The 18,632-nt window shown below is 51.3% G+C and overlaps 1 protein-coding gene across 4 annotated transcripts in view; it reads right to left on the bottom strand.

The window, feature by feature from the left end:
• The window catches only part of PPM1B (protein phosphatase, Mg2+/Mn2+ dependent 1B), a 56,968-nt gene that overhangs the window by 29,203 nt on the left and 9,133 nt on the right, over positions 1-18,632 (bottom strand). For 3 of the 4 annotated variants that reach the window (XM_055119977.1, XM_055119979.1, XM_055119980.1), the window contains exon 2: positions 1,086-1,944. In XM_055119977.1, coding sequence (XP_054975952.1) covers positions 1,086-1,931 — 846 coding nt within the window. In that variant the 5' untranslated portion in view covers positions 1,932-1,944. Of the gene's footprint in view, positions 1-1,085; positions 1,945-3,956; positions 4,029-18,632 lie in introns of all 4 variants that reach the window. The other variant, XM_055119978.1, reaches the window with a different exon arrangement.

Below are 18,632 nucleotides of genomic sequence, written 5' to 3'. Positions count from 1 at the left end.
ATTTGCTTCTGTGCTTCTAAAGCGCTGGGTTCCACCCCAGTGCAGAGACAGGAAATAGGGTAGGGGGCAGGGAGCCGGCTCTGTAGTAACTGGGCCCCTGCAAGCTGGAGGCCCTGAGCTTGATGCCCATGCTGCCCACAGACCACGGGGCAGACCCCCCCCACACACACACACACCACCATGGGTGTCCTGTCTGGGGCAGCAAAGCCAGGCGCATGCGAACAGCACAACCCCAAGTGTGAGACCCCCCACCCACAAGTGGCACAAAGGTACCCCCAGCGAACACCCCACTAAGGAGTGAACCTCCAGCAAGTACGAGGCACACTGTGCAACCCACAGTTGCCACAAGAGCAAGAGCAACAAAGGGGAGGGCAAGGACAAAAATGACAATTAAAAAAAAAAAGCCAGGGCCAGTGAGATGGTGCAGGGAGAAAGCACTCGTCTGGCACAACGACCAGGAGTTCTGAGCACCACTGGGTGTGGACCAAAAGCCCACCCGTACACCCACCCTGCTGAAGAAAGTGGGTTCTAGCTACTGTGCCGTATTACTAACAGGGTCACAGATGAACTTCTCTTAACATGTATCACTAGCAAAGAGCCTCTTCTCTAGTCGGGAACCAACGTGAACCCCTACCTTCCACCCGTCGGTCTTTCACAGCTACTCAGAACTAAACCTCAAACCAGACTTGGCCCGTTTCCAGTGTATCTTTCAGGAACTTATGTGGCTCTTGATCTTCTATTTACCCAATACAGAATTACTCTGCATGCATATTTTCTCATACTGCTTCAAAATCAGGTGGAAGGTAGGCAATGTCGTGAATTTAAATCGAGTCTCAAGTCGGCTTTGATGCCACCCCTCAGGTTCCCACAAAGTCCCTATAAGGACACAAAGGCCACAGCTGATTCAACCTCATTTTCGAATCAAAGGCTTGAGGCAAGTAAGGTTAGCAAGAGTTTCAGTTACATGCTGAGAAAGTGCAGAAATCTCCCCCGCCATAGACACCTTCCCCGGGCCAGTAATCTGCTCAAGTTGTGCATAATGTACCTACCGTGTCTTTTCGCTGTAACACAGCGAGGCTACATACCTTATGTAAACAAGTGTCCACTACCCAATTGCACACATTCTCCAGGTCGTCAGACACCGCGAGCCTAGACTGGACATACTCGCAGAGCTCCTCATTACTCATCACATCCCAGATCCCGTCGCAAGCCAGGATGATGAACTCGTCGTCCTCCGCCCTCAGGACATCGAAGACCTCGGGCTCGGGAGAAACCAGCTGTTCTGTGGGGCCCTTCCCTTCCACGCACTTGTAGTCATAGTCCCCCAGCGCGCGGGACACGGCCAGGGAGCCGTTCACGCGCTGGATCATCACGCTGCCCCCGGCGTTCTGGATGCGCTCCTTCTCCTTGGGGTTGCAGGGCTTGTGGTCCTGCGTGGAGAAGCAGACCTGCGCCTTCCTGCAGAGCACGGCCCGGGAGTCGCCGCAGTTGATGAAGTAGATGTGCTTCGGGGAGATCATCACGCCCACCGCCGTGGAGCCACTCCTGTCCATGCCGTTCCGGAGGTCCGAGAAGTCGCGCATGTACTCATCGATCTTCAAGAAGCCAGTCCTGATGCCCTTCTTGACGCTCTCCACGGAGGGCTCGAGGGCAAGGCCCGACTTGCTAGCTGCCCTGAAGTCTTCGTTGTTGGTGATGTGCTCTAGCAAGTGAGTCGAGCAGTAATTCGCTACCCGGGACCCAGCGTGTCCGTCGTAAACAGCGAAGAAGGACCAGTCTTCCAGGCCCTGGGGGATGCCCACGACAGCCGTGTGTGCGTCCTCCATCTCCACTCTCCAGCCCTGCATGCTGCTGAGCCCGTAGCGCAGGCCGTTCCCAGCTCCGTGCGCGTTGTGCTTCTCCGTCTTGGGCTTGTCCAAGAACGCACCCATGTTTACCAGCGGCCTGGAAGGGGGAGAGACAGGGGTGAGCAGCTGTGACAGGTCTGTCTCTTCTCAAGCTCACTGTTTCTACGTGTGGTGCCTCTGCAGCAGGGCTCATTCCCGGCTGGCTCAGGGGATAGCTATGGGTGTCAGGGATCGAACCCAGGTTCGCTGTGTGCAAGCCAGGTACCTGACCCGCTACACGATCGCTCCAGCCCCCTAGTCCACTTCCAGTATTTTCTACATTTATTAGAACAAAGAGGAAACCAAATTTCCTCTTCCATTTAGAATGGTGAATTTTCCAATGCTGGTGCGCTGGAACCACATACCAATCTAATCAGTATCTCAAAGGGTGAGATGCAGATTTGAAAAATTTTTTTCATTTCTTGGGGGAAGCTAGAGAGCTTCCAAGTGGGACTCTCGGCCAAGCAGGCCAGTGGTTCAGTGCACAGGCCCAGGGATGACCCATGCCAACAGGTGATGCCCTGGGTCCCCTGGACGGAGTTCCAACTGGACGTGATCACAAGCACACAAGTGCTCCGGCCCTGTACCATCTCTCTCGGGATCCCCTGCTTTGGGGTCTCAGAGGGCCCAGAGGCCACTCTCAGCCACACTCATCCACAATGCTAGAAAGTCAGGCCCGTGGATATGCTGCTGCCTGGGGCCACCACGGCCCCTCTGGAGGTGCCTGGGGGTCTCCCAGCCCACCCGTGCAGCACTCAGGACCCACCCATCCTCAGCGCACTCAGCCTGCTGGGGAATCTCTCCGGTCCCAGGCTTCCCCTTACTGGGCACAGGCTGAACCATCGAAGGGGCCTGGGCAAAGGGCACCTATCTCCTCGGTTCTGACTGCCCTGCAACAGCCCACAAAGACGGCGGTGGGGACAGACAGCAGGCGGGGAGGCACCCCGAGCACTGCGGGGCCCGCACACTTGAGAGCCACACTGAGCAGGAAGCCAGAGCTCAGGGCTGACGGAACTCTGTCGGTGCACTGCCCGGAATTCTCCTTCGGGGCAGAAGAAGCTGAAAGAACGAAAGAAGCACAAATGCCACTCCCGGGACCCCACAGGCACTGAGGCTTATTTCTGAAGAAAGTGAAACAGGCCTCTGGGGACTGGAGAAAACCAGGAAGAAATGAGAGCTGGAACTAGACTGAACACATAAAATTAAGTAGAAGTCTGTATATCATTTGATATGCTAATATTTCACTTTCCCCAAAAAGCCAACAATCAAATTTATTCCCTCTAAAGCAGCCAAGGAGCCCTCAGTGGCTGCAGAAGAAAGATTCAAAGGTCGGCGAGACTGATCAGCTGGTGAAAGCCCACTCTAAACCTTAAGTGGGCAGTCCACGCCACACTTCAGAGAAGCGCCCTCCTGGGGAAGAGGTGCAGAAAAGCAGAAGAGGGCAGTCTAGAGGGTGAGAGCGAGCAAAGCAGACCCTCTCCTTCCAGAGAGAACACGGTCACACGTCGAGGGAGAAGGGAGCATGCCACGTACTAGGGACGCCTGCCACGGACAGAGAGCAGAGACACCGCGGGAAACCAGGACGCACAGCAAAAGCAGAGGCTGGCCCAGGCCAGGGCGAGTCAGAAGGTGGAGGTGCAACAGAACACAGAGACGGAAGAGAATCCACGAACCCACAGACTGGGTTTTTGGTTTTTCCTGCTGGTCTTGGGACCCCGGCCAGCAGCACTCAGGGACAAGGACTTCCCACCAGGGGCCATGGGTCACTCGTGGGCCTCGTACATGGGAAGCGTAAGCTCTGGCCTCTGAGCCCCCTCCCCAGCCAGAGAATTCTCTCTTCCTTTTCTTTTTTTCATTGTTTGGGCCACACGTGGTGGTGCTCAGGGACCACCTGGTAGGCTCGAGGAACCATACAGGGTGGCACGGTCAGGCACAGGCAAGGCAAATGCCCTACCCCAGGCAAATGGACTATAGCTCTGGCCCCTGAGAACGCTAGTTTGAAAAATAAAGTAAGAAAATTTCCAAACTGAAAGGATGGAAAGAGAAAAAGATTTCATCAAAAAATCTAACCTGAGTGACACAACTCTTGACTGGAGGAAGTCTGGAGCTGATTTAACAAGTTTCTTATATGTGCCAAGGAAACTAAGGGGGGGAAAGAAGGAAACAGAAGATTAACATCTTAGAGAAACAGACCATCTTGTCTCATAACGTGGCAACTCCTAGAACTGAGAACTCAAGAAGTGCGTTACTGAGCTACTGAAGGAACATTCCAGAGGAACAAACGCTGAGAATTCAGAACAGGCTTCTGTTCACTCTGGAGAAGCCGTGTTCTCCTGAACACGTACTCCTCTCTCTCTCTCTCCTCGTATCTCTTTCTCTCAAAACTATCTTGCTAAAATAAACAAATAAAATTCAAAGTAGTTGCGGTGCCAATGTGCACAGTGGTGGGGCAGACCGGTGGCGCTCAGGATGCCATGTGCAAAGTGCCAGGGTTTCCAACCAGGGCCACTCCCCTGAACTATCACTCAGGCCCCAAGCCGAGACACGGCTAAGGGTGTGCACAACTGTGAGGCCAGCATGCAGCGCCCAAGCACAAACATACACAGTAAGGCAAACAAAAAACCCCATCAAGTAAAAGCATATGTTGTAAGAAGCGAAGCTGCATTCCATACAAATTAATTCCTCTACTATACAAAAAGATCCTCCAACAGGGGCATGTTGTACAGCACAAAGGGCATTTATTTGCCTTGCATGTGGCCAACCAGGATTCTCGATCCCTGGCATCCGATATGGTTCCCAGAGCACCACTGGAAGTATTCCTGAATGCAGAGGAGTAACCCCTGAGCATCATCAGGTGAGGCAGGGAAAAAAAAAAAAAAAAACACAGAAAAACTGGTCTTCCAATAAATCAGTAAAAAAAATGACCATCACATGGACTGAAGATAAAACGCAGAAGGTTTCGAATACACAAACAAACTGGGTTTTGCTGTTTGGTTTGGGGCCACACCTCGAAGTATTCAGGGCTTACCCCCAGTGGGCCTAGGGGAGCCACATAGGGTGCTGTGCTGGGGATAAAACTCGGTCAGCCCCTGCAAGGCAAGCTGTACACCACTCCAGGCCTAACAAAAGCAAACAACAAACAACCACAACTACAATTACAAGAAAGTCAAAGACCCGGGGGCTGGAGAGATAGCACAGCGGGTAAGGCATTTGCCTTGCACGCGGACGACCCGGGTTCGATTCCCAGCATCCCATATGGTCCCCTGAGCACCGCCAGGAGTAATTCCTGAGTGTAGAGCCAGGAGTAACCCCTGTGCATCGCCAGGTGTGACTCAAAAAGCAAAAAAAAAAAAAGAAAGTCAAAGACCCAAAATGGATCTTAAATCAGGCCCACCTCACATTTGTGAACAAAGAAAAAATGAAGGCTACGAGTGACGAAGATCCCAGGTATATGCCTCAGGCTGAGAACTCAGGTTTTCTCGGGGGCTCCCTCACCACCCCAACCCACGCTTCCAGCTGCCACGCCCACCCCCACCACTGCCACCGAGTAAGCTCATCCCTGGGCCCAGCTTTACAGATCCATGATTAAATTTCAGAAGAGATTAACCAAGACACAAAAGTTCACAGGTACACGGGTCTCATGGCTGAGGACTCTGGGGTGCCAGGCCGGGGGGTGGGGGGTGGGGGGATTTAGTTCCTGCCCTGCTGGAGCCCCAGCAGCCACCCTGCCCACGGCCGACTCCACTGCGAGAATCCCAGGCGGGTCCCTTCAGCCCCACCCCGTATTCCAGAGCCCGCAGCCACCACGTGAGCCCAGAGATACATCCTGGAGTTTCTGGAGCACACGCCTGCAAGCGTGGCTGCGTGACACCCCCAAACTCGCCACCACTGCAACCCCAGTAGCAGCAGCACAGAAATTGGAGGGAAAAGAAACACAGAGCCCAGCTAAGCTCAATGGACACAGAAGGTCAACTAACAAAAATAGCAAATCCTCACACAAGGATTGAATGACCCCATGGTGAGATACAAAGATTGGCACAACTTTTCTTTTATTGAGTTGGTTGTTTTTTTTTAAATATCCCAGTAGCATTTAGTTGTAACAAGCAATCTGAAATAAATTACTCTGGGTCTGCTGAGTGGGGGGAGGTCACACTGGCAGTGAGACTGCTGCTGGAACGCTGAGTACCTGTAGCAAATGCATCATGAATAACTCTGCAAACCACAATGTTTAAATAAAGGTAAAAGATAAATTAAGGGGAAAAAGGCGAAGAAAGCTTTAGGGTAAGCCCTGGGTACAACATACAAACAATATATATCCCTGAAAGAACTAGAAAGAGAAGAAATTTATCAATAACGATGCAAAAAAACTTCCCACAACTAAACAGGTCTGTCAAGATGGAAAGTGCAGGTAGGACCGAGGAAAGCAGACCGGTAACTACCCCTTAAAACATTCTTCCAAAACACTGAAAACCCTCACGCTCCCCAGAGGACACAGCTGGGGCAGGGGGCTGCAGCCTGAGTGGGAGGGGCGCCCGCGCCTCACCACCAACTCGCCGGAAACAGGCGCGTGCAAGGCTCTGCACGTAGAACACGGGCAGTGAGCTGTTTGAGATGTACCAAGCACCTTAAAAACGTACCAGGGTAACACTGACCCTAAAACTGCTATGTTTTTTGTTTTTTTGGTTTTTTTTTGCTTTTTGGGTCACACCCAGTGATGTACAGGGGTTACTCCTGGTCTGCACTCAGGAATTACTCCTGGCCGTGCTCAGGGGACCATATGGGATGCTGGGAATTGAACCCAGGTCGGCCGCGTGCAAGGCAAACACCCTCCCTGCTGTGCTATCGCTCCAGCCCCTAAAACTGCTATTAAACCAACGTGATGACTTACTCCAGAGAAAAGAGAGCGATGCTTAAATACCATCTTCAAATCTTCGAAAAATTTGAAGCAAACAAGCAAATTGCTGATACCCATTAAATTTTGGGCCCGGAGAGATGCTAGAGTGCACGGTGCATGGCCTCACATGCAGCTGACCCAGAACCACAGACGACCTCCTGACCCCACCAGGAGTGGTCCCTGACCTCAGAGCCAGCAGTAACGCAGAGCATCACTGCTGCCAAAAAAAAAAAAAAAAAATCAATTTAAATTTCATATGTTCACAGTCACATATGTTGATACAAAAATTCAAGTTTCAGTAAAATTTTATTTCAACAGTGATTTCATGCCAATTTTCCTTATTATTAAACAGTTAATACCCATTTCCTTGACAAATATTACAGAAAGATTTAGACAACCCCAAAATATGGCTCCTTGCTTGTTCCATTTATGGAGTGTGAAAATGCTATGTAAACACATATGTAGCACAGAAACTGTTTAGCCAAAATAAATGTCACTTCTGTTTTAGCAGACGCCTGGTCTAACACAAACAAAAGATCAACTCATTTGAATTTATTTGCCTGCTGAATTTCTGAGTTCTTTAAAAATTACTTTAAGAAGAAATGTGGGGGCTGAGGCCAGGAGTGAGGGGTGAGGGCACGGCCCCCTGGCAGGGCACCACCTCGCTACTGTAGACCCGGGTTCAATCCCCGCAGGAGCAAACAGACCGACTGGGAAGGCCTGGCTCCAAACACACGTTCTCAACTGGCTCAGTGCTCCAGCAGCTGCCCACGTGGCCCTGGGTCTGAATCCCCGCAAGGTCCCCCACCAAAAGGGGGAAACAAGTGGGAAAAGCTTCACACTATCCCAGGAAATGAGACAGGAGACAAGTCCACACGACGGGGAGAGGCCCGGCAGCCGGCCGTGTGTCGTGCAAGCCACCAGCCCAACCGCCAGGCAACACCACGTGCCAGGCCCACCACCCGCCTGGAACCCTCGCAAGGCCGCACCACGCACAGAAGCCCTGGCCACCCCACAGGCCACGAAGGAGCGTGGGAATAAGCACGCGCACGCTACGGCAGAGGGGCGTCGCGCTCCCGAACCGCCCTCGCGATGTTGCTCCTAAGCCAGCGTGACTATAAGCCTCCACAAGCCCAGCCAGGTCACGCATCTCTTTCCTAGAGCGCCCCTGAAACCGCAGAATCTTCCCGAACTACAAAGCACAGAGACACGGCCGGTGTCAGAGGCAGTGCCAGCTCGGGGGCGCGGAAACTGAGTGTCTGGACGCTGTGGAACTACAGGAACTACGGCACAGCCACACGGCGGACACGGAAGTCGTGAGATGTGCTCGGACCTGGATGGAGTGTCCTGCTGAGTGACATGCGTCCAGGGAGAGGGACAGAAGAATGATCACACTCACCTGCAGGATATAAGAAAAACGCAGTGTGAGAAAAATACCCGGGGACAGTAGAAACGCGAAAGCGTTGCAAGGAGACCAAGTGATACCCCAGATACCCTTCCTGTACCGGTACTGAACCAGTGCCTAAGGAACCAGGCTGGAACAGACAGCGGCTGCTGAAGGCCACAGAGAAATGTCAGTCCAGATCCAGGGAAGATCCTGACTGACTTTTACCCCGAAGAACAGAAGTGGTCTTCTCTAAAGAAATCTGTTATTTTTTGTTGTTGTTTATTTGTTAATGTTTATTTTTGACCCAGACGCAAGCGAAGCATGAGCAGTGAGCCAGTGAAAAGGAGACGGCCGGCAAGGCGAAGGCCGTGACCGCCGGGGGCACAGGGCGGACTCTGCTCTAAAGGGGACCCACCGACGAGAGTAGTTTTTAAATCGTAAATCAGGATCCTTGAAGACTCCCAAAGATACTTATCTTGCTCTCCTAAAACACAAGCAGGATGCTATGCAAATGGGGCCCAGGCGGAGACGAGCTCTGCAGCCCCAGGCAGCCCCCTGCACCACACGCTCCGCCAACTCACCGCTGCCTGGTGTGCGGGCACTCCCGGGAGTCAGAGCAATCTCACGGGCACCTAACAGACACTGAAAAAAGTACCGTCTAGTGGGCGTAACAGACCCAACAGTCCAGGGACAGAGAGCAGGAGAGTGAAATAGCAAAGACATCATCCAAGAAATGCAGTTCCTCAGAGCGAGGGAGAAGGCAAAGGCTCAGGGGGAAAGCTGCCGCCTGGGACTGGGCAAAGGGCCACCAGGAGGCCACATCAGCACGGACTTACTCTTTAAAAGCTTCTGGGACAACACAATGGAGTCCAGCTGCTGTGTGGCCCAACTACACCCCTTCTGGGCCCAAGTCCAAGAAATCGACAGTAGGACACGGGAGCCCAGAGGGCCGGAGTGACCCCTGGCACCATGATGCTGACCCCAAGCACTGCTTAGCACTGGTCGTGATAAGTGCCTCCCACTGCCTGTGCCACAGCCCACCTAAGGCGATGGCAAGACGACGTCAGAGGCACCAGGGGAATCAAAGAGTGAACACGGTGACAGTGCGTCAGGTAGGACATTTGTCTTGCACAAGGCCAACACGGGTTCAATTCCCCAAGCCTGGGGGCTGGAGTAATAGTACGGCAGACAGGGCACTCGCCTTGCACAGGGCTGATCCAGGTTCCATCCAGCACCCATACGAGCTCACCAAGAGTGACTCCTGAGTACAGAGCCAGAAGTACCCCTGAGCATCACTGGGTACAGCAAAAAAAATGAATTAAATATATATTTACCCCCCCCCCAAGCCTGCCAGGAGTGACCCTGAGCACAGAGCCAGGAGTAAGCCTGCGCGCTGCCCGTGTGAGCTGCCTGCCCCCAGGGGAGACGTGGCCTCTCAGCACAGTGTCTCTGCTTTCAGATTTCAACTGCTGCGTGTTTTCAAGTGTTATCAGGAAATCACTCCACGAGGAGCCTGGGACAGAGCTCAGAAGTACAGAATTACAGCATTTCCCTCTCACGTGTGAGGGCCTGGGTCTGAGCTCTGGCTCCACACGCGCACATGTGCAGGCACGCACATGTTGGGTTGGAGTCCTATGACCTAGCCAAGTGCTCTTCGCTGTCTGGGCAATCCAGGGAAGATGTGTAAAGCCTTTCCTCAGTGCGCTGCCAACATTAACGACAGCAGCAGTCACCCCCAGGATGAGCCCACGCCAAGGTGAGGTTCCAGCATTAATGCCCGCTGAACCTCAGGAAGCAGCTGTGAGGCCTGGCTCTGCAGTGAGCGCCCCACAGCAGGCTGGCTCCTGACGGAGCCGTCAGGGAGCCCTCAGCTCCTGCAGCATCTGGATCAGGTTAGGAGACCCCATAAAGGTTTGGGTAACTGCCAAATCAAGAGTTCAAGTCTTTATTCTAATCTTTGGCTTGGTGCATCAAGCACTGGTTCCTGACAGAGTGCAGCAAGCGTGGACAGCCACCGTTCACCGTTTCAGGGCCCCTAAGGGCTCAGAAGAGCTCTCCAAGGGTTGGAATGTGTCCCCAGCAAGTGCTTGGTCCCAAGTTCAATGCCCCCGGTCTCCTTGGGCCCACACTGCAAGGAGACACAAGTGTGGCCCCCTGGTCACCACCAGGAGGCTATCCCGCCTGGCCAATAAATTAAAATCCCTTCAGAACAGAAACTACAGTTCTAAATAAGAATGAAATCATTAAGGAAAATTAACTCTAAAAACCAGACCATGAAATTTATTCACGTAAAGTACACCAACAGAATAATTCACATACCCTTTTTTTCTAACTCAAAGTTTAGCTGTAAATTCCAAAGTTGGGGTAACAGTATCTCATCTTAATTCCTCCTCAAGCCCTTCAATATGGAAAATAACTCATCAGATGTAATAGTCTTGTGGACAATCGCATTTTGATTTTACTGCCAATTTAATGAGTAAAATGAAAGTCTGCCACTGTTTGCACACGTGTAATGTGTTCTAAAATCCAGACCATGTGCAGGCTGAAAGGTGAAGAATCTATTGGAACACACAGCACCAAACACCAACAGTAATGTTCCATGCCAGAACATAGCATGTGCAATGTGCAGGAAGGAAAACAACTGCCGCCGGTCTTCCGTCCAGGGAGCTGAGCACACACTGTGAAGAGCCTGACAAGTCTGTTCCCCGAGGCCACGCAGAGAACGGACCAGGGAACACCAGGGGAGGACACAAGGACATAGGGGTAAGCATAAGGAAGAGAAAAAAGAAAGGGTCTCCTGATTGAAAATGGGCAGGAAGACAGAACAGACACATTCTCCCAAGAGAAATACAGACACCGGACAAAATGTGCATTGTTCCTCAGCGTAGGGAAACGCGAACCGGGAAGGGACAGAAGGTCTCAAGGGCCCTCGTCAGAACAGAAACTCTGGGATGCGGAGGAAAGGGAAGTCTCGGGGCCCAGGAACTGCTGCAAGGGGGGGGCATGTGCGGCCTGCAGAGGGCCGAGTCAATTCCTCGTACCCCGGCCACCACAGGGGACTCTGCAGCTTCAGGACAGCACTGCTTGACAAGCAGGGGAAAAGCCGAAACAAACCAGAAGAAAGGAGAGGCCAGCAGCACCCTGGTGCAGATACAAGCCAGTTTGGCATCTCTGGGGGTCAGCACACGGATTTCTCGGACATTAACAGATCTGCCGTCTGACCCAGTGATGTCACTGAGAACCCAAAAAGGCTGACCCTAGTAGATGTGTGCGTCCCCAGGCTCACTGACACAGTCACAGCTGCCAGCGCTGGGAAACGACTGAGTGCCCAGAGACAGATGAGGAAGAGATGATGTACGTAACGGATCACAACTCAGCTTAAGGAAAGACAGAGTCGGGGCCCAGAGAGACAGTACAACGGGCAAGGTGCTGCCCTGCAGGAGGCTGACCAGGGTCCGAGCCCCGGCATCACATACGGTCCCCAAGCACCGCCAGCTGTAACCAGGTATGTCCCCTTCCTCGTCCCCCTCCAAAATAGCAAAACCTTACCATTTGTCACAGAATGGACAGAGCTGAAAGGAATTACGCTGAGTGAAACAAATCACAAGTAGAAAGATAAACACCAGATGAGCTCACTTCTGTGTGGGACACAGAAGCAAAAGCTCAGGAAGAGCCAAATCAAAACTTTGATTCTGACTGCAGAGCTGGAATTGTGAGAAAGTGAGTGGGGGGCGGGGGGAGGCTCCCAGGAAAGGGTGGGAGAGCCCATGGCCCGTGGACGGTGGTACAGATAGTGACACTTGATGGTATCGTTGAGTGTGGCACGGCGACGCCCACCCGAAGAGGAGTCGAAGGCAAGTTCCCCTGAGGGCAGGTCAGACAACATGGCCACCATCACAACTGCCCACAGCACGGAAGGCCGGGCTCGGCCGAGAGTCAGTCGGGCAACGTGGCCACCATCACAACTGCCCACAGCACGGAAGGCCGGGCTCGGCCGAGAGTCAGTCGGGCAACATGGCCACCATCACAACTGCCCACAGCACGGAAGGCCAGGTTCAGCCGAGAGTCAGTCAGGCCCGCTCCTCTAACCCTGTTCCACACGGAGGGGCAGGAGGACGGTCAGCATGGCCTGGACACGAGACCACATGCCAACCCCACTGCTATGGTCAACTATGATAGCTAGATCAGAACAAAGCAACTGAATTGCTCTGTTTCACAGAAGCCTTCCCCAAGAGCAAGACGAGAGAATCCTTTCTAGCCCACATCCTGAAACCGAAACCAGACACCCAGGCAACGCCACTGCCTACCATCTCCCCATCAGGCTAGGCGGGAAAGGCCGTGTGGAAAACTGCGAGGAAAAGGACGATCTTGTGCTTCAATAGCAGAAAGAGGCCTGGAGATGCCAACAAGGCAGCCCCGAGCTTGGAGAAGCCCAAGCTTTGGGAGAAGAGTTCACGGACCCACACTTCTCTCCTCGTTAAGCCAAAACTCCATATTAACCGTTCATGTTCACAGACCCGCTAGCTGCGTCATAAGCAAACACGTGCCCCATATGATCACTGCGTCTTCAGCAGCACCCTTCTGACACTCCCCCTACCTGCTCCTGGATGCCTCTTGTCCACGCAGCTCACTCCTTAAAACCCTTGCCCCAAGACATGGAGTGTGACTCTCCCCTGAGCCCACACCCACACCTCAGTGTTGAATAAATCTCTTTTACATACAAAAAGGGCTGGAGCAATAGCACAGCAGGTAGGGTGTTTGCCTTGCACGTGGCCGACCTGGGTTTGATTCCTCCACTCCTCTTGGAGAGCCCAGCAAGCTACTGAGAGCATCCTGCCCGCACAGCGGAGCCTGGCAAATTACCCGTGGAGTATTCGATATGCCATTAACAGTAACAAGTCTAACAATGGAGACGTTACTGGTGCCCGCTCGAGCAAATCGATGAGCAATGGATGACAGTGACAGTGAGTGGGGCCTGGTGGTGGCTTTAATTCCAGGGTCCACTGAACCTTTAATGGGTAATTCTGACCTCAACATCTCTAAAGCCTGCATGCTGTCATCTCTATAGAGCAGAGGTCAGGAAACATGGACATTTAAGCTGCAGAACCAGCAGACAAAGTGCAGCTGACCGCTGCAAGGTGCCGAGTGTCCTAATGGCCTTAGCAAGTGCCACCGCCACAACCTTCAACCTGACAGACGAGCAGAATCACACACATTCCAATACCTGAAAAAGACAGCTGTGACCCATCAACCACCCAGACATCAACTGACAAACAACACAGTTCACGGTGTAATTATTTATAGAAATCACCTGGACCCTCATTTTTCCAACTAGATTCTACTCTCTTTAAATGTTGTATTTTTTAAATGTTTATTTTTAAAGATTTCTTAATTCAGACTGAAATAAAGCTCCCAGAAGAGAGTGACAGAACGTCCCAACCCCATGCCAGGCTGTCTTCACTGGGCAACTCAAAGGGGGGCAGGCTGAGTTTCCCTCCCCATTCCAGCAGGACCTCAGCAGCCAAAAACCTCCAGAACTCAACCACCGCTATGCTCAAGGCCGCTCTCCACAGGCTTGGACAAGCCTCACCTACGGGGGAACCTGCAGAAAAACCCAGGTATGCAGGACCCATGACTGAGATCTCCAACCCCACTTGGAGAGGGACTGGGCCTCCTCCCCCCAGCTCCCCAGTTTTCCAGTAGCTTGGCAGTCACACCCACAAACTGCCCCCAGCACCATATAATCTCATCAATGGCCAAGGTCCAGGACTCTGAAGTAAAGCTCTGGAAGAAAGCGACATAGGTCTTTCCCATGAGTGAATCTGCTCAATAATTATATTCTAAATTTCAGAATTCCTAACCGCTCATATTCTGGCCCACTGATGGGCCAAGAGTAGCACACATTTGTTTGGGATTAACATACGTGCTTGTACTCTCTTAGACAAGGGCTTAAATGGCTCCAGGATGAAACACAAGAAACTTCACACACTTTGCTCTTTTGTTGGTGGGAAGGTACACGGTGGTGGGATTGGTGTTTGAATAGAAAATGCAATGAATTATTGTGGACAACTTTATAAAAATAAAAATAAATAAGAAAAATTTCTCTAATCCTGAAATCCTTTCAATGACCTCTGAAACCAGGACATAAGAGAAATGTCACCAGGTACTGTCCCACGTTTGGTTGGAGCATGAGTACACAGCTCCTCCTCCTTCCCAGGTCGTATCGGGACAGGTGTGCAGGAGCAGCGCCAGGCTCCCCGCATCGACTCCTGCCCGCTGCCTTCCGGGGAGAGACGGCCCCACTGCAGGGCAGGGCGTGAGGCTGAAGAGACGCACAGCTCTCCCTCAGTCCAGAGTCTCTCCGTGCCCACGAGGAGCCGAGCAAGCGAGCTGTGCTTTGCCTGGCGTGCCCTGGCCGCGGATTCGCGCTCCTCCTGGAGTTGGCCTCTCTCACGCTCGCCCGCCTAAGACCCACCCACACAGTGCTCCTCACAGGACGCCTCCTTCCCGCTACTTCCACAGCTTTTCTGACGCTGGCCCCTGGCAGGCTGGGGAAACAGACACAGCCTGAAAAAGTCAATCAGACACAGAGAGAACATGGGACCTGCAAGCGTTCATAAGAAGCTCCATATCAGCAAGTTGAAACATTCAACCAGCCTTTAAGCTACCAACAAATTGATACTCCTGGCAAAACAGCACAGGTGCTGATAGCAGAATCCAGGGGTTTGGTAGAATCAGCCAATCCATGAACCTAGATATAAAAGGGAAGTTTCTCAACATAGAAGCTTTTGTGGCATTTCACACTATCAAGAACTGCATTTTTTTTTTTTTGCTTTTTTTTTGGGTCACACCCGGCAATGCTCAGGGCTGACTCGTGGCTCTGCACTCAGGAATCACTCCTGGCGGTGCTCGGGGGACCATATGGGATGCTGAGAATCGAACACGGGTCAGCCGCTTGCAAGGCAAACGCCCTACCCACTGTACTATCGCTCCAGCCCCAAAACTGCATTTTTGAAACCCATTGCACTCCTTCAAATCACAATCATTCTTTTTTTTTTTTTTTCTTTTTGGGTTACACCCAGCAATGCTCAGGGTTCCTCCTGGCTCTGCACTCAGGAATTACTCCTGGCGGTGCTCAGGGGACCATATGGGATACTGGGAATCGAACCTGGGTGGACCTCGTGCAGGACAATCACCCTCCCCGATGTGCTATCACTCCGACCCCAAAACACAATCATTCTTGTTCGCTCTTTTTCCTTCAACCTTCCCAACATTTAAGAGAAGTTGCCCTCCAACTTGTCTCCAACCCAAACCATGAAAACCTAGCCCGTGCCACCCGGTCCTACCCCCGGGCCTCAGCTATCACTGAGCCTAGCTCTCCTCAGCCAGCCTGGCCATTCTACGTATGCCCACAAACACAGCATGACTAACGCCTTCACAGCTCACTGACTACACATCCATACCAACTATTTCTCTAAGTATTCATGATCCTTTTAGAAACGGATTTTAAAAAACAATTATTTTTGATAAACCCAACCACGACTAGTAAGTAACACCAAGTTACTACATTTCATCAACTCTCTGTCCATCCAAATCCCGGTCATCACCTGCTTTGGGAATCAGCTGAGAGCAGCCCCACCCCTAACCCGAGACTCCCTGACTTAGGCCTCCCTCTAACATACATTCCAGCTGTCCACAGCCTTGTGTGTGACCATCTTCTCGTGACCTGCCCACTCACTGCCACCTTGGGAAGTTTCCAACCCTTCTCTAAAAACAGCTGGAATCGTGCTCCCACGCCCACCCGCCTCATCCCAATCAACCACCCAGCAACTCTGCCGTCGGGTCCCAATTCACCCTCTGATCCCAACTTATGACCTTGGTACCTGGCAGACACTCAGTAAAAGACATCCAAGAAGTTCAAACACTTCTTTCCAAGAGAGGACATGCAAGCTAGTCACCCCAGTACGCCCCAGACACCAACCTGGGGGAGACGGAGCGTTCTCTCGGACACTCACGGCCTCCCTTCGGAACAGTGAGAAGGGCAGGTGCACCTCCCGCAACCTGACTTTCGGTGATTCACACTCAAGCCTCGGCCAGTGGACGCCCCCCACTGCAGACACAGCACTGAACTCTGCTGCCGGTCCAAACACTGCGAGCGACTCAGCTGCCCACCCTCAGCTCAGCGCCGTGCACACAGGGCTGGCGTTCAGGAGCAGGGCGGGAGGAATGGATGGCGGGAGAAATAAAGCTGGGGCTCAAACCCCGGTGGCGGTACAGTTGTATGCCTTTACTCTCCAGCCCCAATCTGAGTATTTTTGAAGTTATATTAAAACTGCCTTTAGCTCAAAATGATTGTCACTACATACACTGTTAATCCTTTAAATCTCAAACATAGATAACTAAAACATCCACAGGTTTAATGTCACAGTAAATGCAAATTTATGCAAGTATGATTCTGTCATTAAGAAAATGATCATAGGAAATACAACTGGGGCCGGATAAAAGGCATAGCGGGGAGGGTGTTTGCTTTGCACACGTCTGACCCGGGTTTGATCCCCAGCATCCCATATGGTAGCCCGAGCACCACCAGGAGTAATTCCTGAGCATCACTAGGTGTGACCCCCCCCAAAATAAAAGGAAAAAAATGAGAGAAATTCAAATGTCCAATTTAGAAATACATACACACACACCATTGATAATAGCAAAATGCAAATTTCCTAGCATAAATGCAAGATTAAGATCACAATAAAACGCCATTCTCTCTCATTAGATTCAAAGGGGAAAACCATTCTCAACACCAAATGTAGTCAGGCCATGGAACACTGTAGTTTGAAAGGGGCCCTACTGGCTACCAAGAACTAGAAACAGCAAATTCAAAACTGAGACCTGCTGTTAAGTATAAGACGCATATCACAAGTTTTAAATGAAAACCTCCTAGTTTGGGGCGAGAGCGATAGTCCAGCAGAGAGGGCGCTGCCCTCGCCTGGGCCCACCCAGGTTAGTTCCCAGCACTCCAAATGGCCCCCCTGAGCCTTGCCAGGAGTTATCCCTGAGCACCACCAGGTGTGGCCCCAAAACAAAATTATCTGTGTTGTGTGTGTGTGTATAATACATGTGTATGTGCACATGTGTGTATAAAAACACGAGCATGGAGGGCTGTGTTCCAATGAAACTCTCTTGTGCACCTATTGGCACAGTAAGAGTTGGTGACTCGTACTAGACCCATCTTTAAAAAGAGATCAGGGGCTGGAGCGAGAGCACAGCGGGTGGGGCGTTTGCCTTGAAACGGCCAGCCAGGATTCGATTCCCAGCATCCCATATGGCTCCCTGAGCACCGCCAGGAGTAATTCCTGAGTGCAGAGCCCTGGTGCATCGCCAGGTGTGACCCAAAAAACAAACAAACAAACAAACAAATAAATAAATAAAATCAGGGGTTGGAGCGATAGCACAGAATAGTACAGTGGGTGGGTGTTTGCCTTGCACATAGCCAACCCGGATTCGATTCCCAGCATCCCATATGGTCCCCTGAGCACCACCAGGAGTGATTCCTGGCTGCAGAGCCAGGAATAACCCCTGAGCATCACCGGATTGTGACCCAAAAAGCAAATAATAATAATAATAGTAAAAAAGAAATCAGTAGCAAACCCATTGAGAGTCTGCAAGAAAAATCATTTCATATGGTAAAAAATATGCCATGATTATCAAGCAATCACAAGAGAAAAAAATGTTCCTCGTGCACAAAGATGCCAACCACCACCTAACCCTCCGATCACACCACTGACAATGTTAACAGTCAGATAAAATAATGCCTGCAGGAAAGCTAAACATACCACTAAGAGCAGCATCCAGACCAAAAAAAAATCAAGAAAACAAAGACACTGTGTGAAGTAATTGAGATAAATGTCCTAGGTATGTAGGAAAGCTTTCATCCCAAAGAAACTGAATACACGTTCTCCAAGTCACCTGGAACATTCTCGAGGACAGATCAAATGCAGAGTCACAAAAAGAGTCTTGGCAAATATGTGAAGGCTAAAATCCTATCAATCATCTAGGGCCCAAGAAATAGTACAGCAAAAAAAGGCTGCCTGCCTTGCTCGTGGTTGACCTGATTTCAAACCCTGGCATCCCATATGGTCCCCAAGCACTGCCAGGAGTGATTTCTGAGGGCAGAGCCAGGGTAAGCCCTGAGCATCTTGGAGTGTTGCCCAAAAACCATACTAAATAAATAATATCAAACATCTTTTCCAACCAGAATGGTAAGATGAGAATCAACAGAAGAGAACACGAACTAAAAATACACAGTTGACTATACAATAAGCTTCTGAGTAATTCTTGGGGCAAATAAGACATCTAAGGAGAAACCAAAAATTACTCAGAGAATAACAAAAACAAAACTGAATTATCAGACCTTGTGTGAGACAGCAACTGTCGTGTGAAAGGAGAGTTTGTGGTTAGTCCAACCAAT

Source organism: Sorex araneus, chromosome X (assembly GCF_027595985.1).
Source record: "Sorex araneus isolate mSorAra2 chromosome X, mSorAra2.pri, whole genome shotgun sequence".
NCBI lineage: Eukaryota > Metazoa > Chordata > Mammalia > Eulipotyphla > Soricidae > Sorex > Sorex araneus.
The sequence above is the reverse complement of the archived record's forward strand: the minus strand, read 5'-3'. Positions and strand labels throughout refer to the sequence as shown.